At 53.2% G+C, this 17,914-nt stretch overlaps 2 gene segments (V, D, J or C); one reads left to right on the top strand and one right to left on the bottom strand.

Moving 5' to 3' along the window:
* Positions 1-1,287: 1,287 nt before the first annotated feature.
* Positions 1,288-6,009, bottom strand: LOC133224352 (immunoglobulin heavy constant alpha-like; the record flags this gene model as incomplete). The annotated part of the segment is given in 4 exon segments: positions 1,288-1,673; positions 2,264-2,581; positions 4,117-4,419; positions 5,721-6,009. Coding segments are annotated over 4 exon segments (1,296 nt in total), but the record flags the coding sequence as incomplete, so codon positions are not given.
* A 4,270-nt stretch (positions 6,010-10,279) lies between these two features.
* LOC133224353 (Ig mu chain C region-like) lies at positions 10,280-14,868 on the top strand. The segment is given in 4 exon segments: positions 10,280-10,391; positions 11,890-12,183; positions 13,308-13,634; positions 14,519-14,868. Coding segments are annotated over 4 exon segments (1,080 nt in total).
* The last annotated feature ends 3,046 nt before the right edge of the window (positions 14,869-17,914 follow it).

A 17,914-nucleotide genomic window follows, 5' to 3' on the forward strand; every position in this document is an offset into this window, starting at 1 on the left:
TCTTTGGTGGACACCCAAAAACCACCATTTTGGCCATTTTAACCCGTTTTTCACCCAATTCTCGACCAAACCCCTCCTATGATCGAGGTGACCATGAGGTTCTTCGGTGGCCACCCCAAAAAAGCACCATTTTTGGTCATTTTGACCCATTTTCCACCCATATCTTGACCAAAACTGGCCTACAGCAAAGGAACCATGAGGATCATTGCTGGATACACAAAAACCCCACCATTTTGGGCCAATTTTGCCCATTTTCTACCCAAAACCCCTTATAAGTGAAGTGACCATGAAGGTCTTTGGTGAACACCCCAAAATAACACCATTTTGGGCCAATTTTGCCCATTTTCCACCCAAAACCCATTATAAGTGAAGTGACCATGAAGGTCTTTGGTGGACACCCAAAAAAACCCAGGATTTTGGTCCAATTTTGCCCATTTTCCACCCAAAACCCCTTATAATTGAAGTGACCATGAAGGTGTTTGGTAGACACCCCAAAATAACACCATTTTGGTCCAATTTTGCCCATTTTCCACCCAAAAACCCTCTTATAAGTGAACTGACCATGAAGGTCTTGGGTGGACACCCCAAAATCCCACCATTTTGGGCCAATTTTGCCCATTTTCCACCCAAAACCCCTTATAAGCGAAGTGACCATGAAGGTCTTTGTTAGACACCCCAAAAATCCCACCATTTTGGTCCAATTTTGCCCATTTTCCACCCAAAACCCCTTATAAGTGAAGTGACCATGAAGGCCTGTGGTGAACACCCCCCAAAAAACACCATTTTGGGCCAATTTTGCCCATTTTCCACCCAAAACCCCTTATAAGCGAAGTGCCCATGAAGGTCTTTAGTGGCCACCCAAAAACCCCACCATTTTGGGCCAATTTCGCCCATTTTCCACCCAAAACCCCTTATAAGCAAAGTGACCATGAAGATCTTTGGTAGACACCAAAAACCACCATTTTGGTCCAATTTCGCCCATTTTCCACCCAAAACCCTCTTCCAAACAATTTGACCACGAAGATCTTCACCAAACACCCCAAAACCCCCCATTTTTGTTGTTTCCCACCCATTTCCCACCCCATCCTTCCCCACCCCCCCCACTATCCCCCATCACCTTGTCCAACCCCAACCCATCGATACCCATTTTGGGTCAAAAACCCCCTTATTTTAGTTTCTTCTCCCATCCGGATGAAGACCACCCCACCCCCCCGCAACACCGACCAAGCGTCCACCATTGGGATCATCCTTTATTACCCCCCCGGCCCCGGCCAATGAGAGCCCTCGTTAGTAGCAGGTGCCGTCGGCGCCGCTGAGCACCAGGGAGACGTTGAGCGCGGTGGCTTTACCCGAGGCCCTGTCCGTGCTCCTCCGGATGAAGGTCAAGGGGAGCCCCTCGTGGCCAACCACGCAGGAGAAGGCGTCCCCCCGTTGCCATGCCGACGCCGGTACCCGCAGCAGGCTGTAGACGCTGAAGGCCTCGCCGTCGCCTTGGGGCCCGAAGGTGGAGAAGCTCCGGGGGGGCACGGGCCGGTCCTGCTGGGTCCAGGTCACCAGGATGGCCCTTGGGGTGAAGCCGGTGGCCAAGCAGGTCAAGGTGGCCGTCTCCTGCAGGGACAGCTCCTCGGGGGGCGGCGGGAACACGTACACCGATGGCGGCCTCACGACGGCGGCTATGGAGGAGGTGGGACAGGAGGTCAAGGACGGAGCTTCCTAGGGGGTTTAGGCCTTTCCTATGGGGTTAGGCCTTTCCTATGGGGTTTAGATTGATCCTATGGGGTTTAGACCTTTCCTATGGGGTTTAGACCCTTCCTATGGGGTTTAGACCTTTCCTATGGGGTTTAGACCGATCCTATGGGGTTTAGGCCTTTCCTATGGGGTTTAGACCTTTCCTATGGGGTTTAGGCCTTTCCTATGGGGTTTAGGCCTTTCCTATGGGGTTTAGGCCTTTCCTATGGGGTTTAGACCCTTCCTATGGGGTTTAGACCTTTCCTATGGGGTTTAGATTGATCCTATGGGGTTTAGACCTTTCCTATGGGGTTTAGGCCTTTCCTATGGGGTTTAGACCCATCCTATGGGGCTTAGACTCTTCCTATGGGGCTTAGTTGACCATCATCTCCCAGTAGACCATCCCTATTGGACATCCCAATGGGATTAGACCCTTCCAATGGGATTAGACCCCATTACTTGACCATCCCCTCCCATTGGCCCATCCCCATTGGCCCATCCCCTCCCATTGGCCCATCCCCATTGGCTGCCCCACCTGTCTCCTTCCGGATGGCCCTGGTGATTGGCTCCTGGAGCTCGGGGGCGCTGACGCTGCAGGAGAACCCCTCCCCCGAGTTCCACTCCTCAGCGCAGACGCTCAGGGAGCTGCTGAGCCGATAGAGCCCATTGGGCAGCTCCTCCACGGGCCCCGCCGCGCCGACCAATGAGCTGCCTTGGTCCCTCCCCCAGGTGAACTTGACGCCCCAATGGGATTGGAGGTTGGAAACCACGCAGGTGAGGCTGGAGTTGTGGTGCAGGTACAGGTCCTCCAGGGATGGGGGCAGGATTGAGGCCTCCACCAGGGGCTTGGTCCCTGCAAGGGGGGGGAGGGGCTCCGGATGTCGGGATCCCGGCAAATTCATCCCATTTTCACGGGGTTCCACGGGTTCCCATCAGATTCACACAAATTTACACAAATTTGCCTCAAATTTCATCAGATTTACACAAATTTCCACGAATTTGCTTTGGGTTTTGTCAGATTTACAAAAATTTCCACAAATTTGCCTCAAAGTTCATCAGGTTTACCCAAATTCCCACAAATTTGCACAAATTTCCACAAATTTTCCTCAAATTTCGTCAGATTTACACAAATTTCTACAAATTTTCCTCAGATTTCATCAGGTTTACCCAAATTTCCACAAATTTTCCTCGGATTTCACCAGATTTACAAAAATTTCCACAAATTTTCCTCCAATTTCATCAGGTTTACCCAAATTTCCACAAATTTTGGTCAAATTTCATCAGATTTACACAAATTTCTACAAATTTTCCTCAGATTTCATCAGGTTTACCCAAATTTCCACAAATTTTCCTCAAATTTTATCAGGTTTACCCAAATTTCCACAAATTTGCTCTGGATTTCATCAGATTTCTACAAATTTCTACAGATTTTCCTGAAATGTCATCAGATTTGAACAGATTTCCACAAATTTTCCTCAAATTCCATCAGATTTACACAAATTTCCACAGATTTGCTTTGGATTTCATCAGATTTGCACAAATTTCCACAAATTTTCCTCAAATTTCATCAGGTTTGACTAAATTTCCACAAATTTTCCTGAAATTTCATCAGGTTTGACTAAATTTCCACAAATTTGCCTTAAATTTCATCGGGTTTCCCAAATTTCGGTCGAATTTCTCCAGATTTCCCCAAATCCACCTCAGTGTTCTCAGTGATTCCCCTTTTACCCGATTTTCCTCACGTTTCCATCTCCATCACCTCCAATCTTCATCCACCATCATCAATCACCCAGCTCCATCATCTCCATCCCCTCCAACCCCATTTACCTCCATCTCCATCCATCCCCATCCATCCCCATCCATCTCCATCCATCTCCACCCATCTCCATCCATTTCCATCCCCATCCATCCCCATCCATCTCCATCCATCTCCATCCATTTCCATCCCCATCCATCTCCATCCATCTCCATCCATCTCCATCCATCTCCATCCATCTCCATCCATCTCCATCCATCCATCTCCATCCATCTCCATCATCCCCATCCATCTCCATCCATCTCCATCCATCTCCATCCATCCCCATCCATCTCCATCCATCTCCATCCATCTCCATCCATCTCCATCCATCTCCATCCATCTCCATCCATCTCCATCCATCTCCATCACCCCCATCCATTTCCATCCATCTCCATCCCCATTTACCTCCATCCCCATCCTTCCCCTTTCATCTCCATCACCTCCATCCATCTCCATCCATCTCCATCCATCCCCATCGATCCCCATCCATCTCCATCCATCTCCATCCCCATCCACCCCCATCCACCCCATTCCCCCCCCATCCCCCCCATCCCCCCCATTCCCCCCCATTCCCCCCATCCCCCCCATACCTGCACAGAAGCCTCCGGCGCTCACCTCCTCCCTCCTCTGCTCCCCTCCCCGTGTGACCCCGCACGAGAACCGGGCTCCGCGCTCCCATTGGGCCCTGCTCACGTTCACGGCGCTCACGGCCCCCTCCCAGCGCCCCGTGCGCCCCTCCAGGGGCTCCTCCCCCTGCGCCCACTGCACCCCGGCCCCCCCGGCCCCGGGGCCCCCCAGCAGGCACAGCAGCAGCAGGGACCCCGAGGGGTCGCCATGGTTGGGGGAGGCCAAGAGCATCATGGACAGAGGGGGCGGGGAGCACAGGTCGGGACCTGGAACGGGGGGGACAAAGGGGTTAGGGGGGTACTGGTGGACATTGAGACACAATTATGGCCATTGAGACATAATGGTGGCCATTGAGCCATAGTGGTGGACGTTGACCCACAATGGTGGCCACTGAGCCATAGTGGTGGTCATTGACCCATAATGGTGGACATTGACCCACAATGGTGGCCATTGATCAATAATGGTGGTCATTGAGCCATAATGGTGGCCATTGAGGCATAATGGTGGCCATTGAGGCATAATTATGGCCATTGAGCCATAATGGTGGCCATTGAGCCATAATGGTGGACATTGACCCACAATGGTGGCCATTGAGCCATAATGTTGGCCATTGACCCATAATGGTGGTCATTGACCCATAGTGATGGACATTGACCCACAATGGTGGCCATTGATCAATAGTGGTGGTCATTGAGCCATAATTGTGGCCATTGAGCCATAATTATCGTCATTGACCCATAGTGGTGGCCATTGACCCATAATGGTGGTCATTGACCCACGATGGTGGCCATTGAGACATAGTGGTAGTCATGGAGCCATAATGGTGGCCATTGAGACACAATTATGGCCATTGAGCCATAATGGTGGCCATTGAGCCATAATGGTGGCCATTGACCTATAGTGGTGGCCATTGAGCCATAATGGTGGCCATTGAGCCATAATGGTGGACATTGACCCACAATGGTGGTCACTGAGCCATAATGGTGGTCATTGAGCCATAATTGTGGCCATTGACCCATGGTGGTGGCCATTGAGTCGTAGTGGTGGCCATTGAGGCATAATGGTGGCCATTGACCCATAATGGTGGTCATTGAGCCATAATGGTGGCCATTGACCCGTAGTGGTGGCCATTGAGCCATAATGGTGGCCATTGAGCCATAATGGTGGCCATTGACCCATAATGGTGGTCATTGACCCATAGTGGTGGCCATTGAGCCATAATGGTGGTCATTGAGCCATAATGGTGGTCATTGAGACATAATGGTGGCCATTGACCCATAGTGGTGGCCATTGAGCCATAATGGTGGCCATTAACCCATGTTAGATGCCCACCAACCCATAGTGGCCATTAACCCATGTTAAATGCCCATTAACCCCTATTAGATACCCATTAACCCCAATTAGAAGCCCATTAACCCCTACTAGATACCCATTAACCCCTATTAGAAGCCCATTAACCCCTATTAGAAGCCCATTAACCCCTATTAGAAGCCCATTAACCCCTATTAGATGCCCATTAACCCCTATTAGAAGCCCATTAACCCCTATTAGATGCCCATTAACCCACCTTGGATGACCTCCGTGATGCTGCTTTGGCTGCTGCTGTGCTCCACCTTGCACTGGAACCTCCCCCCTTCCAAACTGGTGGCCGGGACGACCAATTGGGAGCTGGCGCTGTAGGAGCCCTGCACCCATTGGCTGGGGAAGGTCTCGGTGTCCCCGCCCACGTTGGAGACCCAAGTGATGGAGATGGGCGCTGGGAAGAAGCCCTTGGCCAAGCAGCCAATGGGGACCTGGTCCTGGCATTCGCAGGGCACCAATGGGTACACATGGGGGGAGATGGCTGGGTCTGCAATGGGGAGGACCCATAGGAGTCAATGGGGATGGGGAGGACCCATAGGAGTCAATGGGGATGGGAGGACCCATAGGAGTCAATGGGGATGGGGAGGACCCATAGGAGTCAGTGGGGATGGGGAGGACCCATAGGAGTCAGTGGGGATGGGGAGGACCCATAGGAGTCAATGGGGTGGGGCCATAGGAGTCAATGGGGGTGGGGAGGACCCATAGGAGTCAATGGGGATGGGGAGGACCCATAGGAGTCAATGGGGATGGGGAGGACCCATAGGAGTCAATGGGGATGGGGAGGACCCATAGGAGTCAATGGGGATGGGGAGGACCCATAGGAGTCAATGGGGATGGGGAGGACCCATAGGAGTCAATGGGGATGGGGAGGACCCATAGGAGTCAATGGGGATGGGGAGGACCCATAGGAGTCAGTGGGGATGGGGAGGACCCATAGGAGTCAATGGGGATGGGGAGGACCCATAGGAGTCAATGGGGGTGGGAGGAGCTAAAGGGGGTCAATGGGGATGGGAGGGGCTAAAGGGGGTCAATGGGGATGGGAGGAGCTAAAGGGGGTCAATGGGGATGGGAGGGGCTAAAGGGGGTCAATGGGGATGGGAGGAGCTAAAGGGGGTCAATGGGGATGGGAGGAGCGGGTCAATGGGGATGGGAGGGGCTAAAGGGGGTCAATGGGGATGGGAGGAGCTAAAGGGGGTCAATGGGGATGGGAGGAGCTAAAGGGGTCAATGGGGATGGGAGGAGCTAAAGGGGGGCAATGGGGAGGGGAGGAGCTAAAGGGGGTCGATGGGGGAGGCCCCATAAGGCCCCATAGGAGAAGTGGGTTTGGTGGTGGCCCCATAGAGGAACTGGGAGCCCCGTGCCCCATAGGAGGAGGTCAATGGGGTGGGAAGTTCCCCTTAGGGCTGGTTCCCAGGTGTTCAATGGGTCACCCCATAGGGGCAATGGGGACGCAAGGAGAGGAGGAGGTGGAGGAGTGATGGTGAGAGGGTAAATGGGGCTTAAAATGGGGTTAAAATGGGTTAAACTGGGTTAAACTGGGCTTAAAATGGGGTTAAAATGGGGTTAAACTGGGCTTGGATTGGGGTTGAAGTGGGGTTGAAGTGGGCTTAAAATGGGCTTGAATTGGGCTTAAAATGGGCTTAAAATGGGGTTAAAGTGGGGTTAAACTGGGCTGGAAATCGGGTTGAATTGGGGTTGAAGTCAGCTTGAATTGGGCTTAAACTGGGATTAAACCGGGTTTAAAGTGGGATTAAACTGGGATTAAAATGGGGTTAAACTGGGCTTGAATTGGGGTTGAATTGGGGTTGAAGTGGGCTTGAATTGGGCTTAAAATGGTCTTGAATTGGGATTAAAATGGGTTTAAAATGGGGTTAAACTGGGCTTGAATTGGGGTTGAATTGGGATTGAAGTGGGATGGAACTGGGTTTAAACTGGGCTTAAAATGGGCTTAAACTGCGATTAAAATGGGGTTAAACTGGGCTTTAATTGGGGTTGAAGTGGGATGGAATTGGGCTTAAACTGGGCTTAAACTGGGTTTAAACTGGATTTAAAATGGGTTTAAACTGAGCTTGAATTGGGGTTAAACTGGGCTTAAAGTGTGTTTAAAGTGGGGTGAAATTGGGCTTAAACCGCTTAAATTAGGGTTAAAATGGGGTTAAACTGGGCTTGAATTGGGGTTAAACTGGGCTTAAAGTGGGGTTAAACTGGCCTTAAATTGGGGTTAAACTGGGCTTAAACTGGGCTTAAAGTGGGGTTAAACTGGCCTTAAATTGGTCTTAAAATGGTTTAAATTGGGTTTAAAATGGTCTTAAATTGAGCTTCAAATGGTTTTAAATTGGGCTTAAACTGGGCTTGAACTGGACTTAAGCTTTGCTTGAACTGGGGTTAAACTGGGCTTAAATTTGGGTTAAACTCAGTTTAAACTGGGGTTAAAGTGGGGTGAAATTGGGGTTAAAATGGACTTAAAATGGGGTTAAACTGGGGTTGAACTGGAGTTAAACTGGGCTTAAAATGGACTTAAATGGGGTTAAAATGGGCTTCAAATGGGCTTAAATTCAGCTTGAATTTGGCTTAAAATGGGTTTAAAATGGGCTTAAAATGGGCTTAAAATGGGTTTAAACTGGGCTCTATGGGGTCTCTATGGGTCCCTATGGGTCTCTATGGGGCGCCATGGGGCTGCCCCACAGCAGATGTCAGGCAGGAAACAGGAAGTGGGGGGAGGGGAAGGGCCTCATTGCACCATGTGTGGGGCAGAGCCGCTGCCATGCTGGTAAGGCTTTCCCTATGGGGCTCTATGGGGCTGGGGGTCTCTATGGGGCTCTATGGGGTTCTATGGGGCTGGGGGTCCCTATGGGGCTTAGGGGTTCTATGGGGTCATGGGGCTCTATGGGGTTCTATGGGGCTGGGGGTCCCTATGGGGCTCTATGGGGTTCTATGGGGCTCTATGGGGCTGGGGGTCCCTATGGGGCTCTATGGGGCTCTATGGGGCTGGGGGCCCCTATGGATCTCTATGGGGCTGGGGTCCCTATGGGGCTCTATGGGGCCTCTATGGGTCCCTATAGGGCAGCGGGTCCGCTATGGGGCTGGATACAGCTAAGCTATAGTGTGGGGTTCCTATGGGATAGAAGACCCTATGGGGAAGGGGGATCTATGGGGCAGGGGTTGCTATGGGGCAGGAGCTCCTTATGGGGCAGGGGTGCAGCTGAGCTGTACCATGGGGTCCCTATAGTGTAGGGGATCCTATGGGGCAGGGTTCCCTATAGAGTAGGGGGTCTCTATGGGGCAGGGGGTCCCTATAGGGCAGGGGGCTCTATGGGGCAGGGTCCAGCTGAGCTGTGCTATAGGGACACTACAGTGTAGGGGGTCCCTATGGGGCAGGGGCTCCTATGGGGCAGCTGAGCTGTGCTATGGGGTCTCTATGGGGCAGGGGTCCCTATGGGGCAGGGCTTTTTATGGGGCAGGGTCCAGCTGAGCTGTGCTATGGGGTCCCTATAGTGTAGGGGAAACTATGGGGCAGGGATCCCCATGGGGCAGCTGAGCTGTGCTATAGGGACCCTATAGAGCAGGGGGGGACCTATGGGGCAGGGGGTTCTATGGGGCAGGATCCAGGTGAGCTGTACTATAGGGACACTATAGAGCAAGCGGGTCCCTATAGGGCAGGGGGTTCCTATGGGGCAGCTGAGCTGTGCTATAGGGACCCTATAGAGCAGGGGGGGGACCTATGGGGCAGGGGTCCCTATGGGGCAGGGTCCAGCTGAGCTGTGCTATAGGGACCCTATAGTGTAGGGGGTCCCTATGGGGCAGGGGTTTCTATGGGGCGGCTGAGCTGTACTATAGGGTCCCTATAGTGTAGGGGAACCTATGGGGCAGGGGTTCCTATGGGGCAGGGGTTTCTATGGGGCGGCTGAGCTGTACTATAGGGTCCCTATAGTGTAGGGGAACCTATGGGGCAGGGGTTCCTATGGGGTCCCTATGGGTCCAGCTGAGCTGTACTATAGGGACACTATAGAGCAGGGGGGGACCTATAGGGCAGGGGTCCCTATGGGGCAGCTGAGCTGTGCTATAGGGACCCTATGGGGTAGGGGTTTCTATGGGGCAGGGTCAAGCTGAGCTGTGCTATAGGGACCCTATAGTGTAGGGGGGGACCTATGGGGCAGGGGTTCCTATGGGGTCCCTATGGGTCCAGCTGAGCTGTGCTATAGGGACCCTATAGAGCAGGGGGGACCTATAGGGCAGGGGTCTCTATGGGGCAGGGGATTCTATGGGGCAGGGTCCAGCTGAGCTGTACTATAGGTTCCCTATAGAGCAGGGGGTCCCTGTGGGGCAGGGGGGTCCCTCAAGATCCCTATGGGTCTCTATGGGGTCTCTATGGGTCTCTATGAGGTCTCTATGGGGTCCCTATGTGTCTCTATGGGTCCCTATGGGGTCTCTATGGGTCTCTATGGGTCTCTATGGGGTCTATGGGTCTCTATGGGGTCTCTATGGGGTCCCTATGGGTCTCTATGGGTCCCTATGGGTCCCCTTTACCCCTCTCTAACGCCCCCTGTACCCATTGCAGCGCCCGCGACGCCCCCATCGCTCTTCCCATTGGTGCCCTGCGGAGCCAGCCCCATAGCGAGCCCCATAGCGAGCCCCATAGCGAGCCCCATAGCGGGGTGCCTGGCGTCGGGCTTCACCCCATTGCCCGTGACCATGACCTGGACCCTCCCGGGGGGGGGGTCCCCATTGGTGCCCCCCAAGGCGTACCCCCCCTCTAGGGCCGCTATGGGGCTCTACAGGCAGGCGAGCGCCGTGGGGCTGGCTATGGGGCAGAGCGAGGCCACGTGCGCTGTGGGGCACCGGGCCACGGGGTTCAGCGGCAGCGTGGTTGTTAATGGTGAGTGATGGGGTGGAATGGGGTATAATGGGGGGGAATGGGGTGTAATGGGGTATAATGGGGTGTAATGGGGTTATAATGGGGTTATAATGGGGTATAATGGGGTATAATGGGTTATAATGGGGTGTAATGGGGTTATAATGGGGTATAATGGGGTATAATGGGGTATAATGGGGTTATAATGGGGTTAATGGGGTTATAATGGGGTGTAATGGGGTTATAATGGGGTGTAATGGGGTTATAATGGGGTTATAATGGGGTTATAATGGGGTGTAATGGGGTTATAATGGGGTGTAATGGGGTATAATGGGGTATAATGGGTTATAATGGGTTATAATGGGGTGTAATGGGGTTATAATGGGGTATAATGGGGTATAATGGGGTGTAATGGGGTTATAATGGGTTATAATGGGGTATAATGGGGTTGTAATGGGGTTATAATGGGGTGTAATGGGGTTATAATGGGGTTATAATGGGGTATAATGGGGTTATAATGGGGTTATAATGGGGTATAATGGGTTATAATGGGATTATAATGGGGTATAATGGGTTGTAATTAGGTATAATGTGTTATAGTGGGGTTATAATGGGGTATGATGGGGTGTAATAGGGTATAATGGGGTTAAATGGGGTACAATGGGCACAATGGGGTTATAAGGGGTTATAATGGGGTATAATGTGTTATAGTGGGGTGTAATGGGGTTATAATGGAGTATAATGGGGTGCAATGGGGTATAATGGGGTTATAATTTATTATAATGGGGTATAATGGGGTTATAATAGTATGAAATGGGGTAAAATGGGGTTAAATGGGGGTAAAAATGGGTTCTAATGGGGTATAATGGGGTAAAACGGGTAAATGGGGTGAAATGGATTGAAATGGGGTTAAATGGGGGCAAAATGGGGTGAAATGGGGGTAAATGTGGTTAAAATGGAGTACAATGGGGTGAAATGGAGTTAAAATGGATTATAATGGGGTTATAAGGGGTTTGAACTGGGGTGAATGAGGTTAAAGGGGTTCAGATGGATTATAATGGGGTTTGAACTGGGGTGAATGAGGTTAAAGGGGTTCAGATGGATTATAATGGGGTTTGAACTGGGGTGAATGGGGTTAAATGGGTTCAGATGGATTATAATGGGGTTTGAACTGGGGTGAATGGGGTTAAATGGGTTCAGATGGATTATAATGGGGTTTGAACTGGGGTGAATGGGGTTAAAGGGGTTCAAATGGATTATAATGGGGTTTGAATTGGGGTGAATGGGGTTAAGGGGGTTCAGATGGATTATAATGGGGTTTGAACTGGGGTGAATGGGGTTAAGGGGGTTCAGATGGATTATAATGGGGTTTGAACTGGGGTGAATGGGGTTAAAGGGGTTCAGATGGATTATAATGGGGTTTGAACTGGGGTGAATGGGGTTAAATGGGTACAATGGTGTTAACCTTGTGCTTCCTCGTGTCCTTCGTCACCTCCTCCTCCCCCTCCCCCCCCAGTGTCCCCCCCCCTCCCCCCCCACCTCGAGCTCCTCCACTCCTGCTCGGGGGGCTCCGTCCACGTCCTCTGCTCGGCCTCGGCCTTCTCCCCTCCCCCGCTGCGCCTCCATTGGCTCCTGGACTCGGAGCCCTTGGACCCGGCCCCGCCCCTCATCGAGGCCCCCAATGGGGACGGGACCTTCCGGGCCAGCGCCCGCCTCAACCTCACCGTGGACCAATGGCAGGAGAAGACCTTGGTGTGCGCCGCCACCCACCCGGCCACCGGCACCAGCCTCCAGCTGCCCGCCACCAAGTGCTTCAGTGAGTGCGGGCTCCATGGGGCTCCATGGGGCTCCATTGGGGTCCATTGGGGTCCATTGGGGTCCATTGGGGTCCATTGGGGTGGTGGCATCTCCATTGGGTTCCATTGGGTGGTGGCATCTCCATTGGGTTCCATTGGGTGGTGGCATCTCCATTGGGTTCCATGGGGTGGTGGCATCTCCATTGGGTTCCATTGGGTGGTGGCATCTCCATTGGGTTCCATTGGGTGGTGGCATCTCCATTGGGTTCCATTGGGTGGTGGCATCTCCATTGGGTTCCATTGGGTGGTGGCATCTCCATTGGGTTCCATTGGGTTCCATTGGGTTCCATTGGGTGGTGGCATCTCCATTGGGTTCCACTGGGTGGTGGCATCTCCATTGGGTTCCATTGGGTTCCATTGGGTGGTGGCATCTCCATTGGGTTCCATTGGGTGGAGGGGTCTTCATTGGGTTCCATTGGGTTCCATTGGGTTCCATTGGGTGGTGGCATCTCCTTTGGATTCCATTGGGTTCCATTGGGTGGTGGGGTCTTCATTGGGTGGTGGCATCTCCATTGGGTTCCATTGGGTTCCACTGGGTGGTGGGGTCTTCATTGGGCTCCATTGGGTGGTGGGGTCTTCATTGGGTTCCATTGGGTGGTGGGGTCTTCATTGGGTGGTGGGGTCTTCATTGGGTTCCATCGGGTGGTGGGGTCTTCATTGGGTTCCATTGGGTGGTGGGATCTTCATTGGGTTCCATCGGGTGGTGGGGTCTTCATTGGGTGGTGGGATCTCCATTGGGCTCCATTGGGTGGTGGGGTCTTCATTGGGTTCCATTGGCTTCATTGGGTGGTGGCATCTCCATTGGGTTCCATCGACCTTGCTTTGGCCTCTATGGGGCTCTTCTCTCATTGAATCAGGTGGTGGCACCTCCATAGGGCCCCATTGACCTTCAGTTGGGTGCTGGCACCTCCATAGGGCCCCATTGACCTTCAGTTGGGTGCTGGCACCTCCATAGGGCCCCATTGACCTTCATTTGGGTGGTGGCACCTCCATAGGGCCCCATTGACCTTCAGTTGGGTGCTGGCACCTCCATAGGGCCCAACCGGTTGGCGCCACCTCCACTGGTCTCCTCTCCCCTTCCCAGGCACCCCTCCGGACTCGAGCTCCATCCAAGTCTTCGTCCTGCCCCCGTCCCCATTGGACCTTTACGTGTCCCAGAGCCCCCGGCTCCGCTGCATGGCCACCAGTTTACCCAGTGACGAGGGCCTGGAGATCACCTGGAGCAAGGACCAAGGCCAGACCCTGAGCTCCAACCTCCTCCAAGTCAAGGCCCAGTTCAACGGCACCTTCACGGCCACCAGAGAGGTCCTGGTGTCCACCAGCGACTGGGAGAACGGGGTCACCTTCACCTGCAAGGTCCAGCACAGGGACCTGCCCTCTGACATCAGCCGCACCATCGCCAAGAAGCCAGGTAGGACCCGTAGGGTGGTGGCATCTCCATAGGGTTCCATTCATGGTGGTTATGGGGTAATGGGGTCTGCGTTTGTGGTGGTTATGGGGTCTCTGGCGTCACATCGGGTCGGTTTGGGTGGTGGTGTCTCAATAGGGTCCCTCCATTATCGGTTTGGGTGGTGGTGGCATCTCCATAGGGTTCCATTGATGGTGGGTTTGGAGGTGGTGGTATCTCAATGGGGCTCATGTATGGTGGTTATGAGGTCTCTGGAGTCACATCGGGTTCGTTTGGGTGGTGGTGTCTCAATAGGGTCCCTCCATTATCGGTTTGGGTAGTGGTGGCATCTCCATAGGGTTCCATTGATGGTGGTTATGGGGTAATGGGATCTGCGTTTGTGGTGGTTATGGGGTCTCCGGCGTCACATTGGGTCGGTTTGAGTGCTGCCGTCTCAATGGGGTTCCCCTATCATGGAGTGGAGTGGTGGTGGCATCTCCATAGGGTTCCACTGATGGTGGTTCTGGGGTAATGGGATTTCTGTTTGTGGTGGTTATGGGGTCTCCGGCGTCACATTGGGTCGGTTTGGGTGCTGCCATCTCGATGGGGTTCCCCTATCATGGATTTGGGTGGTGGTGGCATCTCCATAGGGTTCCATTGATGGTGGTTATGGGGTAATGGGATTTCTGTTTGTGGTGGTTATGGGGTCTCTGGCATCACATTGGGGTGCTTTGGGTGCTGCCGTCTCGATGGGGTTCCCCTATCATGGATTTGGGTGGTGGTGGCATCTCCATAGGGTTCCCTTTACGGCCGCTCTGGGCTGCTGGGCTTCATTCCACGGTGCTTATGGGGTGTCCCACACCCCAATGTCCCCTCAATGAGTGTCGTTGTCCCCCCCCACCCCACAGGCAAGCGCTTGACCCCCAGCGTGTACCTGTTCTCCCCTCCTCTGGAGGAGCTGAGCGGCTCCCGGCCCACGCTGAGCTTGACGTGCTTGGTGCGAGGCTTCTACCCAGAGTCCATCTCGGTGGAGTGGCAGAAGAACCAGGACCCCGTGGAGGGGCGGAGCTTCCAGACGACGGCGGCCATGAAGGAGAAGACGGGGGACGGCTCCTTCTTCCTGTACAGCCGGCTGGAGGTGACGAGGGAGGAGTGGGGCAAGGGGTCCACGTTCGTGTGCATGGTGGTGCACGAGGCCCTGCCCATGAGGTTCATCCAGCGCAGCGTCAACAGGAGCCCCGGTAAAAGGAAGTGAGGTTGGGGGGCGGGGTCTCCATGGGGATGGGAATAAAGGAGGAGATGATGGCTCAAGTGGTGTGTGTGGTTCTGTGGGGTGATGGGGGTGGGGTGGATGGGGATGGGTGGGGATGGATGGAGATGGGTGGAGATGGATGGAGATGGATGGGGATGGATGGAGATGGATGGGGATGGATGGGGATGGATGGAGATGGGTGGAGGTGGATGGACATGGATGGTGGATGGAGATGGATGGGGATGGATGGAGATGGATGGAGATGGATGGAGATGGATGGGGATGGAGATGGATGATGGATGATGGATCTTCCAAGCAAATTTGGGAAAATCCATGGAAAATTGGGAGATAAAATGAGGAAATTTGAGGAAAATCTGGGAAAATGGGGGTGAAACCAGGAGAAATTGGGGAAAATTGGGGGGAAACAGAGGAAATTTGAGGAAAACTTGGGGAAACTGGGGGGGGAAATGGAAGAAATTTTGGGGAGATTGGGAAAATCAGGCAGAAACTGAGGGAAACTGGGCAAAACTTGGGCAAAACCAGGAGGAAACTGAAGAAATTGGGGGAAATTGTGGAAAATTGGGTGAAATGAGGGGCCAAGGAAGGAAATTTCTGGGAAAAGTGGTGAAATGAGGGGAAATCAGGGAAAAACTGGGGAAATTTGAGGCAAATCGAGGAAAATTTGGGTGGAAACAGGAAAAATGGGGGGAAATGGGGATAAGTGGGGGAATTGAGGAAATTTGAAGCAAACTGAGGCAGATTTGGGGAACTCAGGGGGAAACCGAGGGAATTTGAGGAAAATTTGGGGAAATAAATGAAGAAGTGGGAAAATCTGAGGCACATTTGGGCAAATTAGGGGAAAATAGAGGAAATTTGGGGAAAAATGGGGGAATCAGGGAATGGCTGAGGAAATCAGAGGGAAATTTGGGGAAACTGGGAGAAAATTGAGGAGATTTGAGGGAAAATGGGGGAATTGGGGGAATTTAGGGGAGTTTGCATGGATCATGGGTGGAGACGGGTGGAGATGGATGGAGATGAATGGATGGAGATGGATGGGGATGGATGGAGATGGATGGAGATGGATGGAGATGATGATGGAGATGGATGGATGGAGATGGATGGATGGAGATGGATGGATGGAAATGATGATGGATGGATGGATGGAGATGGATGGATGGAGATGGATGGGGATGGATGGATATGAATGAATGGATGGATGGACCACTCTGTCCCCCCCTGTCCCCACCTGCAGAGATGCTCCTCCCTGAGGACCTTTGCCATGGGGACCCCAATGGGCCCTGGGACACCGTCGCCGTCTTCGTCACCCTCTTCCTCCTCAGCGTCTGCTACAGCGCCACCGTCACCCTCTGCAAGGTGGGGGTCTCCTATGGGGCCTCCTATGGGGCCTATGGGGCCCGGGGGTGGTGGGGAAGGGGGAGGGATGGAGGTGCTATGGGAGGTGGAGGAGGTTTGGGGGTTCCATAGGTGGTTGGAGGGTGGTTGGATGGGGCATTGGGTGGTGGGTGGCCATTGGGTGGCCATTGGGTGATGGTTGCCCATTGGTTGGTCATTGGGTGGCCATTGGGTGGCCATTGGGTGATGGGTGGCCATTGGGTGGCCATTGGGTGGTCATTGGGTGATGGTTGCCCATTGGTTGGTCATTGGGTGGCCATTGGGTGGCCATTGGGTGATGGTTGCCCATTGGTTGGTCATTGGGTGGTGGTTGCCCATTGGTTGGTCATTGGGTGGTGGTTGGTCATTGGGTGGTCACTGGGTGATGGTTGCCCATTGGTTGTCCATTGGATGATGGTTGCCCATTGGTTGGTCATTGGGTGATGGTTGGTCATTGGGTGATGGTTGGTCATTGGGTGGCCATTGGTTGCCCATTGGTTGCCCATTGTCTCCTTGCGTGCTCATTGGCTGCTGGCTGCTCCCCATCCGCAGGTCAAGTGGGTCCTGGCCACCCTCCTCCACCTCAAGCCAAGCCCCCCCCCCCACTACAAGAACGTCATGGACCACGTGGTCTAAAGGGGGGGGGTGGGGGGGGAGGCCTCCCATTGGCTGCTGGAGACAAAGCCACCAGGAGACCCAATGGGGTGGCGGGGGGATGGTGGGAGCCTGTGTGGAGCCATCAGGTCTACCTGCATTAGGGCTAGCAGGCCTATAGGGGTGCCCATTGGGGCTCATTGGGGGGCTATCAGGTCTACCTCCATTATGGGCTATAGGGTCTATAGGGTTTAGGTCTATAGGGCCCATTAGGTCTATAGGGTTGGGTCCATTGGGTCTACCTGTATTATGGTCCATAGGGTCTATAGGTCTATAGGGTCTATAGGTCTATAGGGTCTATAGGGTTTAGGTCTATAGGGCCCATTAGGTCTATAGGGTTGGGCCCATTGGGTCTCCCTGTATTAGGACCATCAGGTCTACCCCCAATAGGGCTATTGGGGGGCTCCCCCATTGGCTCCATCAGCAGGCACCCTTCGGACCCACAGCTGCAGCTGTGCAACGGTCCTGGCCCAAAATAGCCCCAAAAAGCCCCTTTTTCGCCCCATTTCCCCCATCAGCAACCACCGGCTCTCGCTTTCGACCGCGTTTTGACCGTTTCCCCCTTTTTTAGCCCCGAAAGCCAGTTTCGAAGGGACTAGATGGGAAAACGAGGGTCATGGGGGTTTTGGGTGGAAAACAGCTGGTTTTGGGTAAGAACGTTGTTTGGACAGGAAACGAAAGGTTTCGGGTGGCACCGAGCAAGCGTGGCCCAAATTAGGGGGAAAATCGTCATTTTCGGGTCAAACAACCCAAAACGGGGATGGGAAAACAGCCCCGTTCTAGGATTAGGATGAAGAAGGGGGGGGGGGGAATCAGTTCTGGGTCCAAACCCCTCATTTTAAGGGAAAAAACCAACAAAAACGCTGTGTTCGATGACAAAAACCTGCAATTTGACGGCAATAAAACCATCGTTTTAAGGCAAAAAAACCCCATCTGGTTTTAAGGCAAAACCCTTCATTTTAAGGCAAAAAACGCCTCGTTTTGGGTCAAAAGGAGGTTAAAAAAG

The sequence above is a fragment of the Neopsephotus bourkii genome, unplaced genomic scaffold, assembly GCF_033783945.1.
Source record: "Neopsephotus bourkii isolate Nb327-2 ecotype Australia unplaced genomic scaffold, CSIRO-AGI_Nbou_v1 NB_1677, whole genome shotgun sequence".
Lineage (NCBI taxonomy): Eukaryota > Metazoa > Chordata > Aves > Psittaciformes > Psittacidae > Neopsephotus > Neopsephotus bourkii.